We start from the raw sequence: 15,029 nt of genomic DNA on the forward strand, positions 1-15,029 counted from the left end.
CACCTGAAAGTGATACCTCTTCGGACAACAATGGACAGAAAAGTAGTGTGTCTTTGAGTTTAGCTAACCTGCCGAAGCTGAGACGAACAAGAATCTTATTTGCGCATTTTTTTTGAAGGGGAAGAAGCAAGACCGAGCAAGACTAAATAAAATACTTCTATGAGTTTTCGTGCTCATTACGGTGACATCATTAACATCACGGGGTTTAACAAACAAAAAATGAGTTCTCAAGTGTATTCGGTTTAAAGCTCTTCTGGAAAATCAGGCCGGAGCTAAATAAACTTAGGAATTAATAAATAAACAGTTTTATTAACTCAAAATAAACGCGCTCTCAGATTCATTTTCTTACAACTTAGTTACACTTACTAAAAGTCTTTCAACAACGCTTAGTCTGTTTTGAGGGACGTATGTGTCTTTAACAACTATTATAGAACACTCAGGATTGTTTTCGGTAGAATAGCGTAAGTATCCTATTGTTGAATTTTTGAAACTTTTAGTCCAAACTTAAAAAACTGTTTGTCTTTCTTGATTGCAAAAATTGAAAATAAAAAAGCAGACACTAGAAGTTTGCAGGCAAACAGGCATACAGACGTTTTATATTCAATTCTTAATTATTATTCCAAAAACTCTGATATCTACAGGAATGTTAGGGCCACGACTGATAAAAGAAAAACCGGTTTCCCGGCACATGCGCAAGTCGATCGCGGACCTCGATCGGAAAGGGCTGCTGCTCATATACCATAAAACCGCTTGTATGTTCGGAAAGCAAATATCAAACTACACACGTATTAAGAAACCATATTGCCTACCGTTCTGGCGCGCAAATATCTCGTAGTGAAGGGACCTATATCTTTTTTCCGTGCAAAATGCACGTTTGCTGCCGTTTCTTTTCACACCATAAAGTAGGCATTCTTATGAACTGATGTTTTTTTAAATAATGACCTTTCATAAATTGTAATCGATAATACTGAAAGTTGAAAATTTGTCAAAATGATTGGCACGCACCAGTCTGCGGGGTGGAATACTAGTATGGAAATACGGTATTTGGAGGTGGAGATATAAAGCATCCTCGAGACGTACTCTTTCTGGGTTAGTCTCGTTTTACCGTTTTATTTAACACTCAAAATTCAATTGTACAGTTGTAAATTGCATTAGTTATGTTAAAATAAATCAATCAATCAAAGCATTCAAAAAGTAATTATATATTTAAAAACACCTACATATTAGCCAAAACAAATTTACTGTTATTTTGAAAGCAACCCTTGAAAGCAAAAGGAATTTTAAAAAATTTTAAAAAATTTTAAAACATTAAACTGTAAGCCTTAAATATTTTAAACACTCATTTCGCAACTTCTGTGTCGACAAAGAAGAAAAATAGTTGTTCACTCTCCGCAGCTTCTTGTTTTCGATTCCATTTTTCTATACTTTTCAAACTGAAAACGTTACCTCTCAGCAAACAGTATACCAAAATTTTGCAAAATTTATTTGAAAAAAAAAAGAAAATTGTAAACAAAATAAAATGTTAAAGAATATGAAACCATTGGGGAACAAAAGCATTTGGAAAATTAAACGTTTGGTTCCAATAGACACATGAACATTTAGAGAATTGATATGATGATGTTATTCCTTTCTATTTTTGATTTTTCTGAATCTGAGTCACTTCAAGATCATAACCCACGCTGATCTTCTATATTTCACATGACGGCAGTGCACATTTTTTCTCGCATCAAAAGTCGCACTTAATCACCAAAAGTACGGATTTACATAAATTCCAGAAATGGGAGGAGACACGATTGAAACAGGAGAGAAAATTCTAGATGACGGGAGTATTGGTCAGTCAAATTTTGATCAAACTGAAGCAATGTTACCCGTGAGTTTTGTTTCATTGTCCTTTTCTTTCAACAAAACTTTAAAATTTTAAGACTCCCAGTGATAAAACTGATTGGAAATCCATCTACCTAGCTGGATCATGTGCGTTCATACAAGCCACACAGTTTGCAATATTTTTCACATCTATGTATCCATATATTTTGACAGTGAGTCACATAAAGGTATTTAATTAGACTAATTTTTTTAGCTGGAACATAATGTAACGCAAACAAGTTTTGGAATTGTAGTTGCAATGTACAGCGTTTCACAAGCGATTTTTAGTCCTGTTTTTGGATTTTGGAGCAATCGAATAGGTCAAGTGAGATTTCCGTTAATAGTCGGCTTTATTGTTATGGCTTTTGGAAATATCACATATCTTAGTTTGCAATATTTGTCCAGCAATCACTTATACGTTATGATGCTGGCTAGACTCATTGCTGGAGGAGGCACAGGTGAATTTTCAAAATAAAAAATAAAAAATTGAATAAATACTCGAAATTTGTAGGAAACATGAGTTTACTTAGAGCTTATGCTTCAACAGCTTCTACTTCAAAAGATCGCTCTCGTGCTATTGCGTGTGTTTCTGGAGGAATTGCACTTGGAACCATGATGGGGCCTGGATTACAGTTACTTTTCTCTCCACTTGGAGAAAACGGAATTAACATTCTTGGGTTGAACATCAGCATTTATACCTCTCCTGCTCTTTTTTGCCTTATTCTCAATGTAACTGGGTTGCTGATCGTGAAGCTTGCTTTTGTGGAAAAATATATTATCAACCATGGTAAAAATATAGTGCAAGATGAAGAAAATGGAGAGAAAAAAGTGAGTTGAATAGTTAAAACTGTCAAGGTGAAGTAACATCAGGATTTTATAGCCATTGACCAGTATCATGAAAAACGTATTGTAAAATTTCAAATGTTTTGAAATTATTCCTTCAAAGTTGTGGTAATCTGCCGATTTCTTAAACAATTTGGTCCCTTTAAAAAATTTAAGCAAATTCACAAATTTCTCAAAATTTGCGAATTTGCGCCTAAAAATTTTTACAGTATCTAGGCGCAAATTATCAAAACTTACTATGAACATCAAAATTGTAAAAAATTTGTTTTTTTTCTGGTTTCAGCTTTAGGGGAGAACTAATAGTAAGTAATTGCCACGCTTTGCAACAGTTTTTTTGAAACTGTTCTCTATCAAGCTTGATAATTAGAAAAAAGTGGTTTTTTTTATTTTCAAAAAAATTGAAAAGGCTAAATTGATTTTAGTTTCCCCGGCAAATGAATTGCCTAGTTTATTCGAAAATTGAAAATTCAGTTTAAATCTCAACTCGGCAAAACGTCGCAACTTTATAGCAAACTCCTGCAACTTAATAAAAACATTTATATAACTTTGTAAAAAGCTGTTAAGAAGTTGCTAAAACCAACGGGATTGTGAGCGAAATTTAGCTTTACATCTGCTAAGAAATTGTAAAAGTTGTCTGAAAAGCTGCAGAAGTTTGCTTAACAGCTAAAATGCCTAATTGTTGTTAAGAAGTTGCAAGAGTATGCTATGAAGCTAGGCCGTTTTGCCGAGAACCTTTCTCTACGGTATAAACGTCTGAAAACGTGACAAGGGATGTTTCAAATTAAATTTTTTTAAAATACGATTGATAAAACCGGAAAGATGTCAATGTCTGCACGGGAATTCAAAAAAATCGCCTTTCGCATTTTTAAACACATTTGAAACAAAAAATCATAAAACATTTCCTAAAGTTTTTTGCATTCATATTTGGCCTATGAATAAAAATGAGAAAAAAAACCACAGGCAGGTCTATCAATGCATGTTTTCTAATAGGATACTAATAAAAAAGCAGGAAACAATTTTGTTTCCAGAATCCAAAAAAATTGCAAAGAATATAGTGTAGGCCTTGCTAGGCTAGATATGGCGAAATTGGTGTGTGGGGGTTTTAGTGAAATAAGAGAAAGCGGAAGACCCATCGTATTTCGCAATCGGCCTGGCAACCCTTGCACTTCGCGGTAGTTTTAATTTTCATTTTCAGATTAAAAAACTAGCCAGCCCTGACTTCATTGCAATTCTGCTATGTATTATTACTCGTTTCTCTCAAATTTTCTTAAACACTACCATCGAGAGGTAAAATAAAATTATAAAAGCTAAAAATTTTTTGTTTTAAATTACAGTATTGGGTCCGCATACACAATGATGATGTTCGGATTGGAGAAGGAAGAATCAGTTTCAATAAATGCTGGAGTTCATACCGTTGCTGGTTCCATTGCGGCATTCATGTTCATTTGTTTCATATTTACCGGAGTTCGAAGATAGTTAGTTGCATTTTAAAAAATTTATCTATAATATATATCTAAAATTTTCAGCATGAAAAACCGAGTATTCACATTTATTTCGCTGTCCATCCCGTTAGTGTGGCTCATTGCAACTTATCCATACAAGTTCTACAGTGATCATGTTCAACTTATGACAAATGGTGAGTTTATAAAGTAATTATGAAAGTTGTAACATTTAAATTTTTCAGGAAGCAATGCCAATTGTGACACTGAGAAATATTCTTGGTGTACAGATCTCACTAAAGTCAATGAATACGTAAGATCTAAGTTTCTGAAATGTATGAGTGATTTTCTTTTCAGGTATATTATATTGGATTCATTATGGTGTTTGGTGTTGCATTTTCGTTTATGAATATCACCGTTACTACACTGTTTTCCAAAGTAATAGGCCCGAGACCACAGGTATCATATTATGAGTTAATAGAATTCTAATAGTTCATATTTCAAGGGAACTTATCAAGGTGTGTACCAAATGGCCGGATCATTTGGGCGAATGCTTGCTCCACTTTTGATGAGCTACGTTTACACATTATATGGCCCTTCAATTCCATGGTTGATACTAATTGTGAACGTGAGTATTGCTGCAGTTAATTCAATAGAAACCCAAACGATTTCAGCTGGTAGTCCTTATTAGTGCGTGGATTATATTGCGTGTGAGAATGGTTCCATTCGAGAAATATGAGACGAAGAAGATTGAGCCTTTGAATTAGGCAACTCTTTACTTTGTTATTTCACCTTTGTTTGAGTTTTCGAGTACTGTTGTAAGTGCAATATTACGGCAAACAGAAACCGGTTGATTTTGACTCATCGCGTGTCTTTATCTTGTTATCGATATAATTCTTTGAGAATTAGAATTTATGATTATTGAAATAAAGGATTTTTGAAATTGACAATTTGATTGTGCCAGAAACCTGAAAAAAGTCATATGTTTTCAATGAAATTTTGATTTTTTGCATATGACTCAAAACTGGTCCATAAGTTACAGGTAGACTACGGCATGCAGATTGTTTTTATTTTTAGTTTGAAATAAAAAAATGTTGAAAACCTAGCTTTAACTCATGATTCAAATTTTGTTTTAAACAACAGTTGAACAACAACAAAAAAATATTTATGCTTTGAAAATCAAAAATCATTAGTCCTCTGCATTTCCAACATAACGATTAGCCTTCAAATAGTCTGGATCAGTGGAAACAATTCTGGCAAGAACAAAGGAATGAAGGTTGAATACAACTGTTACCACATCTTCGCATTCGATGTCCTGCAATTTGAGTACTTGACTCGGAAAGTTGCAAAACCACTAACCTTTACTTCTATTCTATCGGAATTCAATGAACGATCATCATTGAACGATAACTGGACACACAGTTTGCCATCATCAGCAACGGCTTGTAAATCTCTGAACCGATATTGCCAAATGTAACTCTAGAAATAAATTGTATCAATATCAATAACAGTTAGAAATAGTATTACCTTAGTAGGAATATCATATAGACTAATTCCCTGTTTAATGTCAAAAACGATTCCACTGGCTCTTCCTTCAAAGTTACAGGCAAACGTTCGGGACTAAAGTTAACTGTTATTGTTGTTGAATAATTTAAATAAACTTGCCTGCATTTGGGAAATGGTATTGTATACGGTTCGGTAATATGCTTGCTCAAAAAGTTCAAATGCAGATACAGCTTCAAATGACAGGTAGTGATTTGGAACTTGCAATGGAGTTTCTATTAAGAAACAATTGTCACGCTTATCTCTTCGTGGACTAGAGTTTGGGACCTGTAGATATCCCTTCTAGAATTACTACTTTTTTTGATAATCTACCTGTTTTACAGCAACATCATAACATTTGTACAAGTAGACACATTTGTTGAGATCTTCAGAGTTTAGCTGGAAAAAAAGAATCATGTAAAATAAGTTCAAAAATTAAAAAAAAAACATACCGGCGGAACATCAAAGAAGCAGACATCACTGCCTTTTAAAATCAAGAAGCGAGGTTGCCAGCGGATTTTAAGCTCTTCTTGATCATCATCATTCAAGTATTCATTCACCCAACCAATGTAGCTGATCTAAAAAACATTAATTTAAACTATTTACTGCAAAAACCGTGCATAATGTTAGTAGATTTACTAGTTGACTATTTTCTTGAATATTCAATTTTCAACAAGATAGTCGGCTTTAAAAACAACAATGTTTCCATCAAGTATCCTAAATCGAGCAGACAAAAGCAAAAATAATTGCCTCAAAATTAGATTAAGCAAAGTTTTATTCTGAATTCGTAATTTCCATTGTATTAGCTTTTAGAAAATACATCATTCGACCCATAATTCTCTGGACACCTAAAACGGCTTCATAGTCAGTAATGTTGGATCATTAATCTGATGTGTGCTGAAAACATTTAATTTTTAATTCCGATGTCGTATTTTTAACAGATGTTTCAAGGCAACCAAACGTGCCTACCAAACATTGAAGTCATATCATTGCATACTGACCTGCTCACTCTGATGCAAGTACTTGTTGCTCATTTTTATACTCTTTTGGTTGAGCGACAATATATGTTTGCTGATGTGCGAGATCCATTGTTCCAGCGCCGATGTATCTTCGCAATGCACAATTCCCGACGATCTTCCATCTACTGCACGAACTTCGAAAGAGTTTGTCCTGTAAAATTTTAGTTTTGTTGAACAAGAAATACAAAAAGCTCCCCGTTGTATGTATTCATTACGAAAATAAAATCTGAAGCAAACCTGATATTGTCGGTTCCCCAGAGGTATCTGGTGACATAAGCCATTGCCAACGGAAGAGACGTCAACGTTTTCCATTTCTTTTCCCGTCCGTCAATATGTTGTTGCCATTTCGAGTCGGAGAGTCGGGATTCGGATTGCGCTTTGTGGCTCTGAAGCAAAAACTCCAAATAATTTCAAAATGGAAGCTTAGGATTTTTTCTTACCCTTGTACTTCTTCCATCAAACAGCTGATCCAATGTTCCATCGGGTTGCAATGACTGTGCTGGTCTGAAAAGTAGTCACTCCAACGTCTCTGGTACCCCGATATAAAATCAAATGCAACTATATACTCTGCGCAAAACATTGTGTGTCCCTCGGCAGTTTGCCTACTGCGCACATTTTTGAATTTCAAATGCAGTGAAAAGCATTCATCAGGGAGGATGGCGTAAGGCTCCGCGTGCTTTGCCTCAAACCACCCCCTGCGCAGAGCTCTTCTACACTCTAATCCATCAGTTGTTTCTACTCATGTTTCTTCGTCCTTTTCCTTCTTTTTCATGCTTCTTTCTTCCACTCTTTTCAACCATACTTTTTTTGTGTGTCCTCTCGCCAAAGTAACGCCACGTCGAAAATCGAAAAAGGAAGCGGGAAATAGGAAGAAAGGCGATGCATGGGACTGACTTGAGTAGCAAATTTTTTTCGCCACAAAACCAAACTCACTTTAGAAACGGCGTCATATGGGTGAAATGGCGGACACCCAAAGTTACTTGGTCACCGCTTGATTTTAACATGTTAACCACTTCGTCGTGGCTTTGACCTGGAAGTTGATATGAAAAAATAGTCTACCGTTTTTTTTCCCTATTAGACTTGTACCATCATGCCCTTGCTTGATTTTGACAGCTTATATCTTAGTTAGTTCTTTTTGGTTTTTTTTTAATTGGCAACTGAAAAAAAATTGATTTGTTATGAAACTTAGGACGGCATATATAACCCATCCAACAGAGAAGGAGCAAGTATAATAGGGAAAGTACAGCATATGACTTGTTTTATTATTCAATACAACTTTGTTTTTTTTTTTTAAATTTTTATGTTAAATTTTTGAACGTGAATTGCCAAAAGTTATTTTGTTGCGGCTTTTATAGGCCCCATGTGAGAAGTGTGGAAAAAATGCATACATTCAAAAATTGATGGTTCCATTTTATTTCTATTATTTAAAAAAAAACTAGTTTAACTTTTTGGTCTTTGCTATGAACGCTCATTCGTTTTCAGTTCCTATTTCCCAGAGGGGAACCAAATGATTGGACTAATGAAGACTACTCGTTCTTTTTCTTCCCTCACCTTCTATGGATATTCCATTTACTTCTACGATAGCATCTCCAATAAATAGCTCTCCACATTCGTCGGCTGTAATTTAAGTATTTTTCTAGATGTTAAAATTTTAAATCTGACGATTTACCTGGCAATCCTTTGAATATTTTGGAGATTACTATTGGCATGTTTTGTGCATTTTCTGATCCTCCCTGCAATAGTTCTAAGTATTACACCGGTCCTGTTCAATTGCTCACTTTAATAGACAATCCGAACCCCGAGTCTGGTTTTTTAACTATGACAACTTGCCGAGTTGCATTTTCTAGAAATGTTTCTTTGGCTTCTTCGGGCTCCGCGGTACCATCGTCAATGACTTGAATACATAACTCATCTGCAAGAATATGTTACGATATTTCTTTTTTTGGATGACTTTTTATATAGTTTTCATGCCATTTTCATGTCATTTCTACCAAATTTTTTTTGGAGTTTTAAAAGCGCAAAGGAAGCGCAAGACAAAAACGAAGATGCGGGACCCTGACAGCTTTTTCCTCTTTTCTCAACAACTCAATTGTAGGCTAGGCACCAATTTCCGCGCCATGAGCTGCCTAATAAAGTTTTCACACGACTAGTTGAGGCCGTCATTGCACACTTTTCTTTTATTTTCGTTTTTCTCCCCCATTTCTCCTCGTTTTTCAGGCCCTTCTCGCTTTCGCAAATTGTGCGGCTTTTATAGGCCCCATGTGAGAAGTGTGGAAAAAATGCATACATTCAAAAATTGATGGTTCCATTTTATTTCTATTTCAAGTTCCATTTTAATTTCCTCTTACCTTTGGATAAAAGCAGTCGTGACGATCTAGAAGTGGCATTCCCATCACTAATGAGTACTATTCCATGATGAACCTGAAATTTTTTGTTGGAATTTGTTTCATTTAACATATTGTCAAGTCTTGTATTTCATAAGACTTCAGATTGCTGGCATGTACTATACAAAAATTAAACATGCCCATTAAAAACCAACAATTTCATAATATTTGCTAAACTTACCACATCCAGATTATGGTGTGATTTCGTAACGGACATTTAGCCTTGTTTAACAGAGAATATAAAATGTAGCAAAAATGAAGGACAATGAACTAGAGGGACTAAAGATGCGTGTGTGTGTGCCACCTCACACGAGTCAACTTTGAAGCGCCCGAGCTCCAATCTATCCTATCTGCTCATCGGAAGCGGTGTAATACACACATTACAACAGCAAAAGATGCGGAATCATAGACGAACAGCAAAAACGAGCAGTTGAAGGAAGTGAGAAACAAGATGATAAACAGCTGGTTTGAATTTTTAATATCAGAAACGAGTCATCCAATATTTTTAACATCCAACAAAGTTTTGATCATAGTCTGAAAACTGATTAAAAGATATAAAATAAGAGCTGAAATTCTGGAACTGTTGCCAAAGAGATTGCCGGAAAGGCAACCATCATTTTTCTCAATTTCTTCGCGTGCTGCTTTCTGACTGATAAAATTTTCTACACATTGTTCACAGTCACAAAGTTTTCTGTACTCTTATCATTAAGCAGCGACCATTGCTCACCCATCTCCGTTGTGGTCTAGTGGTTAGGATTTATGGCTCTCACCCATAAGGCCGGGGTTCGATTCCCCGCAACGGAATACCTTTTTGAGGAGTGACTTTTGATAAAAATTTTAACATCCCTGTTTTTTCTCCATTTGTTTATTCATATTCAACAGTTAGTGATTTTCCAAACTAATTGAAACTTTCACTGAAATCTTTTCCACATTTCTGCATGTTGTTTCCTGCAAACTAATTGATGAATATAATCAATCATTTTGACGAATTGCCGTTTTCTACTCTTATTGTCCTTTTTCCCCATTAAAACAATGGGAAAACACGCATTTTAGCGCCGTGACCCTACACTGTGTCTTCACTTCGAATGTCAATGAGCCATTGAGCTTCAATTGAGAAATGCCGTTTTGAAGATACAAAGACACATCGTTTCGCTTTCCATATTTCGAATGATGGACGATTTTCGGCGGCGCAAACACATATGAAAATGTTCCGCAACTGGCAAAAAAGAAAGGCAACGGAATATATTTCACAATCGTTGTTGTGCAAACGAGGCTGACTTTTTTGCCTTTAGTCAACTGAGTCATCAAGAGAGACTAAAATTGTGATTTTTTCTTTGAGTACATATGTGTGATCACATTTTCTCTGCTTGAAACAAACCACAAAGTGTTTTGTAGCTCTTCTTGTTATATAAATTAAAAACGGAGTACCTTCAGTAGGAAAACTGTTTAAACCCGCTCATATAGTGTCAAAAATTAAACGACAAAATACATGAACTTTAATTTTAAAAATTAGATATATATAACTGTTTTCAAAGTACGCACGTATTTTGTTATTTATTAAACCTTGTTGTGAATCATAACACCTTTTTAATTTATCAGAAATGGAAATGTTCGAAATCCTTTTGCATTTTTATTCTTGGAAAACCACTTAAACTTGAAGAGGAACACGTGTATCACGTATTATTAATATGGAAAATTTGATGGAAAAATTAGTTTATTTTTTAAAATGTGAGATTATAAAACCTAAATACCGATTATTAAATAAGTAATCTCCCATTTTCATTGAAATAGTTATATGCTGGTCTCTATTGCACTCCATTGCGCGTCATTTCCAGCGCATAGTACGCAGTACAGTCCCCGTGGTGTCTACGGTCCTAATCCCTAATGTGTCTATGTATCGACTGTTCCTTGTTGATGATATCAATTGTTATTTTTAAATTTTGTCAACAAGGTATTTTATCATTGGAAAATCTAAACATAACTTTTTCAGAAAAATTGGTTATGTGGTCTTTGAAGAAAAAAAACTAATTAAATTTACTCAAAGAAAACTAATAAGTTTTCTAAATATTCGTTTTATTTATAATAACTTTCTTAAAAATAGAAAAAATCAATGCAAAATGTTAAACATTCTTATTTGGCATGCTCTTCCTCTTCGTGTTGCCAATTCTTCTCTCTTTTCCTCTCTCTGTGTCATGCTGAGCACCAGATTCAGACACTCTCTCCCTCGTTTGCTTACACGTTATTGATTTTTGCTTTACTCGTCAGTGACAAGTCCGAAATTGCTCTTCTCTCGCGACACACACACACATACATATTTCTTCCTATCTCTTCTGTGCATCCATCTTTGGAATTGCTGCCGTTTGTAGTCTTCATGCACATGCGAAGTAAGAAGAAAAAATCATGAAGTGTGCTCAAGACCTCCATGAAGTTGTACGCTCTGACCTGAGAAACAAGTTGGTCTTATAGTGGGTGGCCCCAAACCTCGCAACACTCCCCATATTCTATTCATGCTTTTATTTCTTTCCGTCTCATGTTCTTCGCTCCCCTTTTTTGCGTCTTCTGATTAATTCAATTTGTTTCGGTTGCAGGTTAATTGTGAGTGCATCGACGAGGATTTTTGAGTGATGTCACTCAAACAAATCGTTGGGCACAGTAAGTTAGACGGAAAACAACAAATTACACTTTGAAAATTATTACTAAAACTTTTCTTTTAAAGAACTGCTCAACGATGTAATCCGTCCACTGAAGAAGGGAGACGGGCGTAGCGCGTGGAATGTTCTCATCGTTGACACCCTAGCCATGCGGATGTTGTCATCCTGCTGCAAAATGCACAATATTATGGAAGGTAATTACACTTGATATTTTTAATTCCTTCTCTAATCACTCTATTTTCTAGAAGGAATTACAATTGTGGAAGATCTAAACAAAAGGAGAGAGCCCCTTCCAACACTTGAAGCCATTTATCTGATTGCTCCAACTGCTGAATCGGTTAGTTTTAATCTCCAAAAGTCGCTTGTCTAAACCAAGATGTTTTGCAGATAGACAAGCTGATTCAAGATTATTGCGCCAGAAATTTGTACAAATGCGCTCATGTCTTTTTCACCGAAGCGTGTTCGGATCAGCTCTTCTCAACATTATCCAAAAGTGCAGCTGCTCGTTTCATCAAAACTCTGAAGGAGATTAACATAGCTTTCACTCCATACGAAAGCCAGGTGAGATTTGTTCCAAATAAATCAAAAATATAGTTTGCTTTTTTAGGTTTTCAATTTGGACTCTCCTGATACATTTTTCTTATACTACAACGCCCAAAAACAAGGTGGTCTGACATCGAACCTTGAGAGAATTGCTGAACAAATCGCAACGGTGTGCGCAACACTTGGAGAATATCCATCATTGAGGTAAGTAACGAAAGAAAAAACATAAAATATTTCATATGAGTTTTTCTAAAACTAATCAAGTTTTCAGGTACCGTGCTGACTTTGAGAGAAATGTTGAGCTCGGCCACCTTGTTGAGCAAAAACTCGACGCTTACAAGGCTGACGATCCATCTATGGGTGAGGGAGCCGACAAGGCACGCAGTCAGTTGATCATCATCGACAGAGGTTACGATGCCATCACTCCACTTCTCCATGAACTTACTCTTCAAGCAATGTGCTACGACCTTTTGGGCATTGAGAATGACGTTTACAAGTACGAAACGGGAGGAAGCGATGAAAACTTGGAGAAAGAGGTATGTTGTTGTCCAGGAAACATGCAATTATAGTGTACGCAAATAACGGATGATAATTTGTTCTTGCAGGTTCTGCTCGATGAGAATGATGATTTATGGGTTGAAATGAGGCACAAACATATTGCCGTTGTTTCACAAGAAGTCACAAAGAACTTGAAAAAGTTCAGTGAGAGCAAGGGCAACAAGGGAACGATGGACTCCAAATCGATCAAGGATCTATCGATGCTCATCAAAAGAATGCCACAGCACAAGAAAGAGTTGAACAAGTTTAGCACTCACATCAGTCTTGCTGAGGAATGCATGAAACAGTATCAACAAGGAGTTGACAAGTTGTGTAAGGTTGAACAAGATTTGAGTACCGGAATCGACGCAGAAGGAGAACGAGTCAGAGATGCAATGAAGTTGATGGTGCCACTTTTGATTGACCCAGCCGTGCGGTGTGAAGACCGCCTCAGATTGATTCTGTTGTACATTCTTTCCAAGAATGGAATTACTGATGAAAACTTGAATAAACTTTTACAACACGCTAATATCTCCATGGCTGATAAGGAAACAATCACCAACGCTGCTTACTTGGGATTGAATATTGTTACCGATGTAAGTTTTTTTTTTTGAACATAAACAGTACGCATAAATCGGATTTGTATTTTCATATGTAAATAGACGTGTCAATTTACAGACCGGCCGCAAGAAGACGTGGACCCCAACCAAAAAGGAAAGACCACACGAGCAAGTTTACCAATCTTCCCGCTGGGTTCCAGTTATCAAGGATATTATTGAAGATGCTATTGACGAGCGTTTGGACACAAAACATTTCCCATTCCTTGCTGGACGACAAGTTAACCAAGGATACAGGTATCTAATTTTAACAATTGGATTGATTAGTCATCCCAAAACTTCTCTCTGATCTAGCAAAAACTGATGATTGCTCATTTCAACCCTGTTTCATTTTCAGAGCCCCTGCATCTGCTAGATATGGTCAGTGGCACAAGGAACGAGGACAACAATCCAACTATCGCAGTGGACCACGACTGATTATCTACATTATTGGAGGTGTCACCTTCTCCGAAATGCGAGCTTGTTATGAAGTGACCGCTGCCCGAAAACCGTGGGAAGTCGTCATTGGGTCCGACAGAATCATCACTCCGGATAAGTTCCTGACCAACTTGCGTGACCTGAACAAACCGCGTGACATATGACAGAGTGCGGGGTACCGAAAAGAATCGACAATTGACGAAACAACAAGATACGGCCCTATTTGAGATTTCCCTCCCATTTTCCAAACACTGACCATTATTTCATTACAGTAAATTTTTCTCATAGATTGTTTTCGTGCCCCACACACGTTTGGGAATTTTCTTATTCTCCCACCAGTAATTTATTCTTTGTCATCATTTAGCTTGTTGCCTCTAAGTCATTTTTCTAAGCCTTCAACAATAGCTAGTGCGCTCAATTAACCTTCATTATTTATTGATATTACCTCACAAAACTTCTGAAAAACAGTCTATCAAACCCGAAACAATTTCAGTTAATTTCTCTTCCCATGGCCAAAAATAATGTAACTGTATATGTATAGTTTTTAATAAGTTTCTTCGTCCAGTTACATGTATTACCCTTCACTGACCATTTAAATAATTTGATTTTTATGCTTTAAGACTATTTGAATAATGTGCTCGGCTAGATATAGTATTTATTTTTATCTAATGATTGTATCCCCCGGTTTGAAAAAAATTTAGTCATAGGCTAGTGTTTCTGTGTTGCTACGACTTTTATTGTTTTTTATCTTGCTTTTAATCTGAAAATGAGGATTCCTCGTTGCAATAATTCCAAAAACCAAGGATTGTGATTTGACGTTGTGTTTTTGTCTAGTCAAAAGAGTTGTGCATTTCAAAAACATTCCTCGATTTTCCTGGTACATTTTCCTTTCGTTTCTCGCCATTTGTTCCAACCATTTTTTGAATAGAATTTGCACTCGCATAATAAAGATCAACTCGACGGAATAACTATTTGTATAATTATTTTACGAATTAAAACACAATAATGACTATATTCCAAAATGTCACATCAATTTCCTTCATGGCGATAAAAATAAAAATTAAAAGTTTTCAAAGGCTTACTCTTTGTCTTACATGACCACCTTAATAAAATACTACAGAAAATATTGATTTTTAAGAATTATCCGTCGAAGTTTATTTTTTACGCCAAATAA

At 35.8% G+C, this 15,029-nt stretch overlaps 3 protein-coding genes and 2 non-coding genes across 6 annotated transcripts; 3 read left to right on the forward strand and 2 right to left on the reverse strand.

The window, feature by feature from the left end:
- Positions 1-1,775: 1,775 nt before the first annotated feature.
- mfsd-8.5 (Major facilitator superfamily (MFS) profile domain-containing protein) lies at positions 1,776-5,088 on the forward strand. The gene is made up of 11 exons (NM_076895.6): positions 1,776-1,870; positions 1,923-2,036; positions 2,078-2,321; positions 2,375-2,691; positions 3,902-3,993; positions 4,041-4,181; positions 4,233-4,342; positions 4,391-4,458; positions 4,503-4,604; positions 4,651-4,773; positions 4,820-5,088. Exons 1-11 carry the CDS (start codon positions 1,778-1,780, stop codon positions 4,910-4,912), a joined length of 1,497 nt encoding a protein of 498 aa, NP_509296.1. The 5' UTR covers positions 1,776-1,777; the 3' UTR covers positions 4,913-5,088.
- Positions 5,089-5,293: 205 nt separating this feature from the next.
- On the reverse strand, positions 5,294-9,402 carry stn-2 (PDZ domain-containing protein). Its single transcript, NM_001029439.5, has 15 exons — positions 9,272-9,402; positions 9,055-9,127; positions 8,485-8,618; positions 8,376-8,439; positions 8,258-8,323; positions 7,640-7,736; positions 7,147-7,210; positions 6,944-7,092; positions 6,689-6,857; positions 6,140-6,265; positions 6,021-6,086; positions 5,811-5,975; positions 5,673-5,765; positions 5,505-5,624; positions 5,294-5,460 (listed from the first exon to the last, which is right to left on the reverse strand). The coding sequence occupies exons 1-15, from the start codon at positions 9,305-9,307 to the stop codon at positions 5,335-5,337; spliced, it is 1,548 nt and encodes a 515-aa protein (NP_001024610.1). The 5' UTR covers positions 9,308-9,402; the 3' UTR covers positions 5,294-5,334.
- Positions 9,403-9,817: 415 nt separating this feature from the next.
- Positions 9,818-9,903, reverse strand: F27D9.9. Its single transcript, NR_071569.1, has one exon. It is a non-coding gene; the product is annotated as an Unclassified non-coding RNA F27D9.9 (non-coding RNA).
- On the forward strand, positions 9,823-9,894 carry rte-3. The gene has a single exon. It is a non-coding gene; the product is annotated as a tRNA-Glu (tRNA).
- Positions 9,904-11,678: 1,775 nt separating the features above from the next.
- unc-18 (Acetylcholine regulator unc-18) lies at positions 11,679-14,820 on the forward strand. 2 transcript variants are annotated; one of them, NM_001029435.6, is made up of 9 exons: positions 11,679-11,742; positions 11,807-11,935; positions 11,987-12,078; positions 12,129-12,302; positions 12,349-12,488; positions 12,556-12,820; positions 12,890-13,417; positions 13,500-13,675; positions 13,776-14,820. In NM_001029435.6, exons 1-9 carry the CDS (start codon positions 11,715-11,717, stop codon positions 14,017-14,019), a joined length of 1,776 nt encoding a protein of 591 aa, NP_001024606.1. In that variant the 5' UTR covers positions 11,679-11,714; the 3' UTR covers positions 14,020-14,820. The 2 variants fall into 2 exon arrangements, 1 of the variants encoding a protein (NP_001024606.1); NR_136373.1 differs by having other exon boundaries at positions 11,715-11,742; positions 11,987-12,302; positions 13,776-14,019.
- Positions 14,821-15,029: the final 209 nt, after the last annotated feature.

This window comes from Caenorhabditis elegans, chromosome X, assembly GCF_000002985.6.
Source record: "Caenorhabditis elegans chromosome X".
Classification (NCBI taxonomy): Eukaryota; Metazoa; Nematoda; class Chromadorea; order Rhabditida; family Rhabditidae; genus Caenorhabditis; species Caenorhabditis elegans.